Genomic DNA, 10,700 nt, shown 5'->3' with positions numbered 1-10,700 from the left:
TCAAGCGAATGTGGATTCCAATCCGTGGAATTTGCTCAAAACAACGTTGGGATCAACTCTACAACATAAAACAATAACAACGAATCACTACTAATCTCCTAAAATATCAATTTTCGGATGGTCACTATTCATCATCACCCTAAATTCAAAAATTTCAAGAAAGTGGAGTTTAAGAGTTGGAAACTCACCGCATAACACCCTAAAACGATGAAAGCAACTCCTTTCAAGCTTCCATAGAGTGGGAACCTCTCAAACAACCCAAACACAGAAACCACGAAATCTTTGGATGAGGATATCTCTCTCCACAATAAAACCCAACCGAAAATGAATTATGGGTTAGAAAAAGGAGGAGATTTGAAGAAGTCTTGGCTTTGGAACGAATGCATTTCGTTGAGACATGAGAGAGTTATGGTTTTTTGAAAAATCTCAAGCTCTTATGTCATGGAGAAGAGGTTCTGTCGACGGGGAAGAAGAAATGAGGGAGAAAGAGAGTGTTATGTTTACTTAAGTGAGATTGTTTGACTTAATGTGTATAAACTTATCTATCCTGCTCACTAGACTCTCGTTCCAACTTTGCACACTGGTCCATAATATTTTTGTGGTAATATTTTAACTTTACTTTTCACTTTAGGGTAACTTTGTTTACCCGCATTTTTACTCCTTAAGTGTCATTTTAACTCTTTTTTCATCAAATGTGACTTTATTTCTTTTTCTTCTACTTTTCTTATAATTATTCTTCAATATTATGATTAAAATCATTAATTCATAATTAAATCTATAACTACATGTAAGAGTTATTATATTAAACAAGTTTCTATGTTCATATACTTATAATATTAGACTTGATCTGAAGAGGAGCTTTGTGGGTATCACAAAATCTATTTGTATTACAAAATTTTGAAAATTTTATCGTAAGGGATTTGGTCCAAAAAATGCTTTGTTATGCCCCATTTGGCATATTTACTTTGCGAAGTGATGTTATTTAAATTTCTATTTTCCAACACTAACAAATAATCTTCAGGAAAATTTTCAACTAGTAGCTCTTGAAAAGTTATGAGTCAAAAATTATGTTCTTTTGAAGTTTTACCATTAAATTTTTTTCACAAGATTTTTTGGATCAAAAAAGTTTCTATAGTCATATACTCATAATATTTAACTTGACTAGGGTGATATGAGGAGGAGCTTTGTGGGTATCACAAAACTTATTTGCATGAAAAAATTGTGAAAATTTTATAGTAAAACTTGGGAAGGCCACAACTTTTGACTTGGTGTTCGAATCAGGTGCCCTTTTTTTATTTCACATAATTTTTTGAGAGTTATGTGCTGAAAAATTCTTGTAGGGGATTTGGTCACCATATACTTACAAGACCATATACTCGAGTATCAGGGTATGTACTTAAGTATAAAGTCATGACACTTGATTTACTTAAGTATATTGATCACGTATTCGAGTCTGAAAGCCAGTCAATAATCAAATAGAGACAAATTAATATTATATTTTCGCAAAAAATTATATTTTTTAAGTAGTTTAAAAACGAAAGAAGAGTGATATTTTTTAATTTAATCAAGGGCAACAATGCTAAAAAACATAACTTTACTTTATCGTGATTGTCGATTCTTTGTTCCTTATTCTTGGCACACCACGTGTTTCAACTTTGCTTTCCTGTCCTCATATATTTTTGTGCAGTTTTCCTTTGGTTTGTTGATTTTCTTTGTGGGAATGCGGGGAAACTGAGTCTTAACAACAGGGGAAATTATGTCGGCAATTAGAGAAGCTAAAAGTTGACTTCTAGAAACTATAAATAAAGTAAAGCCGGTAGTGGCGTGGACCGTGGACCGTGGACAAAAAGTATTTTAGTTTATTTCAAAATTCTCCTAATTTTAAAATATTTGAGAAGATTTTAAATATGCAAATAAACCAGGACAAAATCATTTAACCCCTCATATATTTTCTTCGCTTTCCTTCCCCCCTTTTTCCTTTTGATTTTGCCATCCCTCCTTGTCAATATCCAAACTCACTAATATTGAGTCTCGCTCCATAGGACAAAATTTGAAATCACAGGAGGAGAGGCAGGCTTCTGTCATATATATGCATTTAATACCCGAATGTGTCGACCTTAGTGATCTTCAACCTTTTTACAGATGATAAGAACATCCTACATGACCAAAATAACAAGTACATTATTAATGCTCAAAATGGAAGAAAATGTGATCATGAGTGAAAGCACATAGTTAACTTACTCCCAAGGGACGTCCCCAACCATAATCAAGTCTCCTTCTCCATCTTCATAAGTTAGAACATGGCATCTCTCTGGTTGCACTCCATCCATCTCAGTTCCCCCTGTTAATAATAACACGTTACATCTATTCTTTTGTTATTTTACTAATGATGAAACAAAGATGCTAACACAAAGCAGAAATAATTATAAGGGGCATAGCAATAGACTTTACACAAAATGGTAGTGTCGAACATTTGTTCAAGAGTTTGTACTAACTCATGATAGCCATCATGAGCTAATAAATTGAGTTTTCTACCAATCGGAATGCCTTCCATGTACACCTTCACAAAGAAGCTGCTATGATCGCTACAATCATATACTTCGGCAGCTTGTGAACTTCTTAGATGGGGCTGAATTGGTTGCCATTGTTCCCTAATATGAGAATGACACAAATATTTGATGACAAATGTTAAGCTAACTACAAATTGGTATTATGGCATAAAAAAAAAAAGAATTTAAAGGTTCATAAACTGACAAGTCATGTTTTGTATATACAAACCTTGAAATAGAAGAGCCAACATGTTGAGTGGAGGAAATGCTTGGTCCGAGCCTAAGATCTGTATGAAGGTGTTGAGTATTTGGGTTTGCGAGAGAGGATGCAGTTGAGATAACAGGGTTTCTGCTGCTGTTGGTGGATGAGGAGGAAGAACTAGAGGCTTTTCCCATTGTGGAAGTAGCTGGATTACAGACTAAGCCGCCACCTTAAGACCTTAAATAAACAAAGAAAGAGAACATGACCAGTAATATGAAGAAGACTTTTTCAACTGCTGCGCCACCCTTCCATTGGCCACCTCTTATCTTTTTTCTTTCTCCTATAGTCCTATGTAATTGGTAGACCTGAAATGTTGTCATGGTAGCCGACAACTACACGTGTCAATAAGTGAAAATCAACTTGGTATCTATACTATGTTAAACGTTTATTTCATTGGAAAATTTAATTTAGGGCTTCTTATATTCAAATTACTTAAGATTAAATGAAATCTTATGTTGGTGCATAGAACTTGAGTTGAAGATTTTTATGATTAAAACACTTCAATTTAATGGAAGTTTGAAGATAGTGTTGGCAATTACAATACAGACAACAGTTGGACAAAGCGTGTGGTCAGTAATATACTCAATCTGTTTTGAGGATGATGGAATGAACCTAGATTAATGTAGACATTTCATGGGCAAAATTCAGGTGGACAAAGTTCATTGATATCTGAAACCTTGTATGTTCACGGGTAATATACATATAATCAATGTTCAATGGATGTAATCATCGTGTTGCGCATGAGGGACCTTGGTCGAAGAGACCAAATGTATAAAGACATTGGTACAAGTGAGGCTACAAATTAATACTGCTGTGTACCAAGAAAAACAAATTGATGTATAGTTCATTGAAACGCTACGAAGGAGAGCATTTTTGTTAGCATTTTCAGTGGGATGGTTATATTTAGGGGATTGTTTTTCTATGAGAGAAAAATAATCTTCTACACGTACGTACGAAAGAGAGAGGAGAGATAATAAAGAAGAAAAAAAAAAATTAAAGTGGATCTCACATCCAATTTGTATCTAGTGCATGATCAGATAATTATCTCATGTAATGTAAAATGAGATAATTATTTTCCTAATATTTATGAGTTCAGGATAGCATGAGAGAAAAAAAGTAGAGAAAAATTAATTGGCACGAAAAATGAACTTTATGCAAGAAAAATTTTTGCTCTCGTGTCACAGGAGAGCATGATTTTCGTATATTTATACTATGTATTTTCAAAAATATATAGCCAAAATATTAATTTTTTTTTTATCTCTCTCCGTATCAGTTGATAATTTTTTAGATTAGACAAAAAATTAATTTTAATATTTATAATAGACTGTTGTACTGAACACTTAGCGCGACCATAATATATTTGATTTCTCCGCTATGAAATATGAACAGTAGAAAAACCACAAAAATCATATCTTTTCAAGAATTAACTACACTAGACAAAGTTCATCATCGTCATTTTCTTTCATTTACGAGGTGTTGCTGTGTGCATTTATTTCTGTTATGATGGTTTCATTTTCTTTTTTATTTTTGTAATGCATGAGTAAATTTAAGGTAATAAATATCTAAAGCAATTTTACGATAAAAAATAAATAAATAACGAAAGGTTTTAATCGCATCGCGAACCACGTGACAACTGTGGATCTATTAAAACGCAAAATGAGTACACTGGATCGGGTCTTGGGGACAGGCTATCAACTATATTGAGAACATTTTCAATACAACCGTTTCATTTAATTTTCGGTGTATTTTGAGAGTAGATAATTATAATATTAAAATTATTTTTTCTTATATTTTTAAAATATATAGTTATAAATTATAATATGACCCGAGCGCAAAAGTTTAATTTTTTTCCAACTCTATTTGATAACATAGGCAAAAAAAAAAATTCTAGATAGGTTCCATTCAATATCAAAGACGTTAGAAATATATTTTTTTTAATGTATTCAAAAAAAAATATATATACTTTTTAAGAAATGCAATTATAGATATTTATTACTGTTTATTTGGATTAACTTATTTATTTATTTTTCTAATTTTCTTGATAAAACTTTCAAAAAGTATAAATATTATTTCTCATAATTAATCATGCTTAAATTAAACAACACCTATCTAAGAGCATGTTTCCACAATCAAAAGAACCGAACAGAAAGACAAGACATTACTGATATATATCACATGACGGATGAAAATCTCAGCCTCCTCACGTGCATGTTTCACGGGTCTAACGCAATTTTCTTTACCCAGTGGCACATGTTGAATTTGCTTTGAGGTTAATTAGCAAGTTGAAGAGGGAACAAGAACATCATTGCTTAGACCTAAAGAAATGGTAAATGTTAGCTAAAGAGGAATTTGAGCAATAAATTTTCAAACGACGGAAAAAGAAAAAAGAAAAGAAAAAAGTAGTAAAATGTTCCCCACCATCCCAACCACAAGGTTGCATCGAATAGCCATAAATGTGTCATTTGGTCTCCAGTACAGTATTCGTGTTGAATCTTAGAAAAGCAGGGTGTGTAACCCACATCCGCTTTTTGTTAAATAGCCCCAGTAGATGTGTCTTGTGATGTGAAGACCAAATCGTCCGATTTCTCTGTCGTTCCTGATCTTCTACCACCTTGTTTTTCTTTTTCATTGCTTGGCTTCTCCGTCATCATTGTCCATCACTTTAGAATTATATTCATTGGTCAAACTTTCTAGGTGTAACTTTTGAAATCTTAAGGTTGTCCCCACGCTAGGTCGAGTAGTCGAACACTAAAAGTGGCGCTTTGACACTCTTTTTAAGTTTCTAATTTTCTATCATTGCTTATTAATTTTACTATTTGCCTCAAGAATCCAACCCAAAGTTGCCAGACAAAAATTCTTCGTTGCTCTTAATATGTGGAAATAGTTAGCTCAAATATTTTGCTCTTCAAATCTAAGCATCCTTACCCTTCCGACTTGAAATAATGAAATAATGAATGAAACATAAAGAGGATTTACATTATCTGCAACAGAAGCAGCCGAGAACCTGAAGCAACAAATTTGAGAAACTCAGTATTCAGACTTCTGCATATACCAAACGCTATGCTGATGATCTTTAGGAAATCAGATGGCAGTTACGTCCATTTTGTTTTCGGTTTATTTGGTTATTCTGTTGTAGAAGCAATTAGCTAGGTAGGTTTACTTTTGATTAAATATATAGCAAAGCTTCAGTTGTATGTGTTGATCTTTTATGAGAAAAACAAACATCAGAAACAATATTGTGCAACAGTTTATTTTATTCTGACTAATGAACTTGTTTTTAAATACAAAACTGAGCTCATGCGGTTGCTACTAACCAGCTGATTTTGTTGGTCCACAAAATCAGCAACAAACTAACAAAGCAATAACAGTAAAATGCAGTAAACAAACTCCTAAACAAAAAACTAATCAATTTAAAAAACAACTAATTAACTCCTAAAAAATAGGACATCAACAGCAGCCTTGAAACACCAACATTCTCCTCCTGGATCAAGTGCTGCACACTCCTAGCTTCTCCCTGAGAAATTCAAATCGACTAACATGAAATGACTTGGTGAATATATCTGCAATTTGGTTTTCTGAACTGCAGTACATTAACTTCACTTCTCCAGCCTTCTGCACTTCTCTCAAAAAATAATACTTGATCTTAAAATGCTTTGTTCTTCCATGAAATACTGGATTCTGTGAAATAGCTATAGCAGCTTGATTATCCACAAATACTTCTATGCCTTCTTTTTGCTCCAAATGCAGGTCATCCATCAGCTTCTTCAACCATAATGCTTGGTTTACAGCTGCAGTAGCTGCAATGAACTCAGCTTCTGCAGTTGATTGGGCCACTATTTCCTGCTTCTTTGAACACCAAGAAAAACAAGCTGACCCAAATGTAAAACAATAACCCGAAGTACTTTTCATATCATCCACTGATCCAGCCCAGTCACTGTCAGAATACCCTTGCAACTTAAACTTCTGAATTCTGCAGAATTTGATTCCATATAAAAGAGTACCTTTCAAGTACCTTAACACCCTTTTTGCAGCTACCATATGCAGTTCGCTTGGACAATTAAGAAACCTAGACAAGACACTTACGGTAAACATAATGTCTGGCCTAGTTGCAGTGAGATACATAAGGCAGCCAATTAAACTCCTATAAACTCTTTCATCTGCAGATTCCGATTCATCTTTCTTTTGAAACTTTTCCTTTTGACCCATTGGAGTACTTACACTCTTGCACTCCTCCATGTTGAATCTTTTCAGAATCTCCTTCAAGTACTTCTTTTGATAGATAAAAATTTCATTTTCAGTTTGTCTAACCTCCATCCCCAAAAAATATGACATCTCACCAAGATCAGTCATTTCAAACGTTTTCATCATTTCCCTTTTGAATGCAGTAATCTGAGAATTATTACTCCCTGTTACCAGCATATCATCCACGTAAAGAGACACCACCACTAAGTCAGATGCTAACTTCTTGACATATAAAGTGGATTCACTAAGACTTTTTATGAAACCCAAACAGAGCAAGTGCTCATCCATCTTGCTGTACCATGCTCTAGGAGCTTGCTTCAAACCATAGAGAGATTTTCTCAGCAAATAAACCTTCTCCTCCTGATCTGGTGTGACAAAGCCTTCTGGATGCTCAACATAAATCTCCTCTTGCAACTCTCCATTCAAAAAAGTAGATTTCACATCTAACTGATACACTTTCCATCCTTGTTGAGCTGCCAAGGCAAGAATCATTCTAATTGTATCTAGTCTTGCAACCAGAGCAAAGGTTTCTGAGAAATCAACTCCCCAAACCTGTGCATATCCCTTCACCACTAACCTGGCTTTATGCTTATTCACTGAGCCATCAGGATTGAGTTTGGTCCTGAAAACCCATTTTACTCCAATCACTTTCCTGTCCTCAGGTCTTTCTATTAGCTCCTATGTCTGATTTTTTTCTATCATAGCCAACTCTTCCTTCATAGCATTCATCCACCTCTGATCACTTTTAGCTTCCTCATAACTTGAAGGTTCCAAAACAGCCACACTACACCTCTGATATATATCAGTCAGAGATCTGGTACCTCTAATTGGATCATCATCTACTAGCTCATCATAATCCAGTGAGACCTCCTTATGCTTTGCTTGTGGCTCATCTGTCCAGTCCCACTGCTCATCTTCTAGGAACTGAACGTCCCTGCTATTGATCACCTTCTTTGTCTGTGGTTGATAGATCTTGTAGGCTTTTGACACCAGACTATAGCCAATGAAAATTCCAGGTTCAGCTTTTTCTCCCAGCTTGTCTCTCTTGACCTGTGGAATGTGAGAAAAACACAGACAACCAAACACTTTCAAATTTTTTAGAAACGGCTTGAAACCAAACCAAGCTTCGAAAGGTGTCTTCTTTTCCAGTACCCTTGTAGACAGTCTATTTAACAAAAAAATAGCTGTGTTTGCTGCTTCTGCCCAAAATTCTTTTGGTAGATTCTTCTCATGCAGCAGACACCTAGTCATTTCCATAATGGTTCTATTCTTTCTTTCACTAACTCCATTTTGCTGTGGAGAATAAGGAACAGTAAGTTGATGCTCAATTCCAGCTTCCTCACAGAAAGTGTTAAACCTTTGTGAAGTGTATTCTGTTCCATTATCAGATCTGATGACTTGAATTTTGCAGCCACTTTGAGTCTCAACCCATCTCTTAAACTTTAGAAATATCTCAGCAACTTCTGACTTTTGCTTCATAAAATAAATCCAGCACATTCTAGTATAATCATCAATGAAGATAAGAAAATACCTGCTGCCATTTAGTGAAGGAGTCACGTGAGGACCACAAAGATCTGTATGAATTAGTTGTAGCTTCTTTGTAGCTCTCTAGGTGGATTCTTTGAAAGGAAGTCTTGTCTGTTTGCCCAAAAAACAAGCTTTGCACCTTGTGATCTGCTCCTCCAGGATTGGTAACCCAGTTGCCATTTCATTCTTCTGCATGAATAGTAAGCCTTTGTAATGAAAATGCCCCAACCTTTTGTGCCATATTTCTGAATCACTAGCCTGACACTTGAATGCCGCTTGCTCCTTCTCAAGGGGATTTAGAGAAAAACTCTTCTGTTGCATCTTTATTCTGAACAGCTCCTGACCATTTGAGTCAAAGATCAAACACTTCCCTTCTTCAAATATCACTTTAAATCCCTTTTCTACCAACTGCCCCACACTCAGCAAGTTCTGATCAATATCAGGCACGTACATCACACCAGAAACCAGCTTAGTTCCAGCATAGCTCTCTATTGCTACAGTCCCTTTACTTTTCACTTCTAGATACTCTCCATTTCCAATTCTCACTCTTGACTGCAATGACTTGTCAAGGTCTCTAAATAGCTTTTCATCACTTGTCATGTGGTTTGCGCAACCACTATCAACAAGCCAACTATCACATGGAGCACTAGAGGAGAAACAAGAGGCAACAAATAATTGATCTGCCTCATGCTGGTCTGCAACATGTGCCTCACCTTGCTGCTGATCTCCTTTTTCTTTGCAGAACCTTTCAATGTGTCCAAGCCTATGACACTTTCTGCACTTCACATCTGGCCTCTTCCAACATCTGAAGTGTGGGTGATTCTGCTTTCCACAATGCTTACATGAGGAATGCCCGCCCCAATTGTTCTTAGAGTTGATTGCATTGTTCTCTCCTGCAGCAGCTTCTGAACCACTACTGTCATCTCTTTTCTTCCATCTTACATTATGCTGTTCTTTAGCCTGCAAAGCTCCTTCTGTACTTCCTTCAAGCCTCATTAACCTTCTCTGCTCTTGTGCTTGCAGAGCACTTAGCAATTCTACCAACTTGATTTGAGACAAATCCTTGGTATTCTCCAAAGATGCAATGGTTGCTTCAAACCTTTCGGGCAAGGAGACAAGAACCTTTTGCACTAGCCTATTATCAGAGAGGTCAGTGCCTAGAGCTCTTGCTTGATTTGCAATATTTACCAACTTATCAGAATACTCTTTAATTGTTTCAGACTCCTTCATCTGCAATCTCTCAAATTATGTGATTAGATTCAGCCCCTTCATGCTTCTAATCCTCTCATCTCCTTTATACTCATCTTTGAGGAAGTCCCAAATAGCTTGAGCTGATTCACAAGCCATAATTCTGCTGAAAATGGCAGGTGAGACAGCAGCATATAACCAAGACTTTGCCTTTGCTTTTCTTGTTATCCTCTCCTTATGAAACTTGATCTGATTGATGGTTGGATTATCAGGAAGGGGAGCAACTTCATAATCTTGCTCTACAGCTTCCCAAAAATCGCAACCCTCTAGATAGGCTTGCATTCTCACTGCCCATGCTTGATAATTTTCTCCATCGAATATTGGTGGAGCCATTGCTGAAAAACCACTCGATCCTCCCTCCATTAATTTCTCAAGTCACTCACAGCCCCTTAAGATCAAGAAGGCTCTGATACCAATGTTGATCTTTTATGAGAAAAACAAACATCAGAAACAATATTGTGCAACAGCTTATTTTATTCTGACTAATGAACTTGTTTTTAAATACAAAACTGAGCTCATGTGGTTGCTACTAACCAGCTGATTTTGTTGGTCCACAAAATCAGCAACAAACTAACAAAGCAATAACAGTAAAATGCAGTAAACAAACTCCTAAACAAAAGACTAATCAATTTAAAAAACAACTAATTAACTCCTAAAAAATAGGACATCAACAGCAGCCTTGAAACACCAACAGTATGGCTGATTAAATATATAGCAAAGCTTCAGTTTGACTCACTTTTGATAGAAATGAAATTTAGATATAGTAAGATGGTATTAGAGTTCTGAAAAGAGGTCTGGGCTATGGATTTCTCTCTACTTCCGCCGCATCTCTCCCGCAAAATTTCTTTCATTTTGTTACATATGCACTTTCT

General features: G+C 35.6%; 1 protein-coding gene across 1 annotated transcript; it reads right to left on the bottom strand.

Annotated features, from left to right (window-relative positions):
- On the bottom strand, positions 1–2,945 carry LOC133310938 (auxin-responsive protein IAA30-like). Its single transcript, XM_061511934.1, has 5 exons — positions 2,779–2,945; positions 2,452–2,651; positions 2,242–2,341; positions 2,103–2,156; positions 1–58 (listed from the first exon to the last, which is right to left on the bottom strand). Exons 1-5 carry the CDS (start codon positions 2,943–2,945, stop codon positions 1–3), a joined length of 579 nt encoding a protein of 192 aa, XP_061367918.1.
- Between the last annotated feature and the right edge of the window lie 7,755 nt (positions 2,946–10,700).

Source organism: Gastrolobium bilobum, unplaced genomic scaffold (assembly GCF_033153095.1).
Source record: "Gastrolobium bilobum isolate Gb01-03AN ecotype WA unplaced genomic scaffold, APGP_CSIRO_Gbil_v1 utg22866, whole genome shotgun sequence".
Lineage (NCBI taxonomy): Eukaryota > Viridiplantae > Streptophyta > Magnoliopsida > Fabales > Fabaceae > Gastrolobium > Gastrolobium bilobum.
This window is presented reverse-complemented; position numbering and strand designations above follow the sequence as displayed.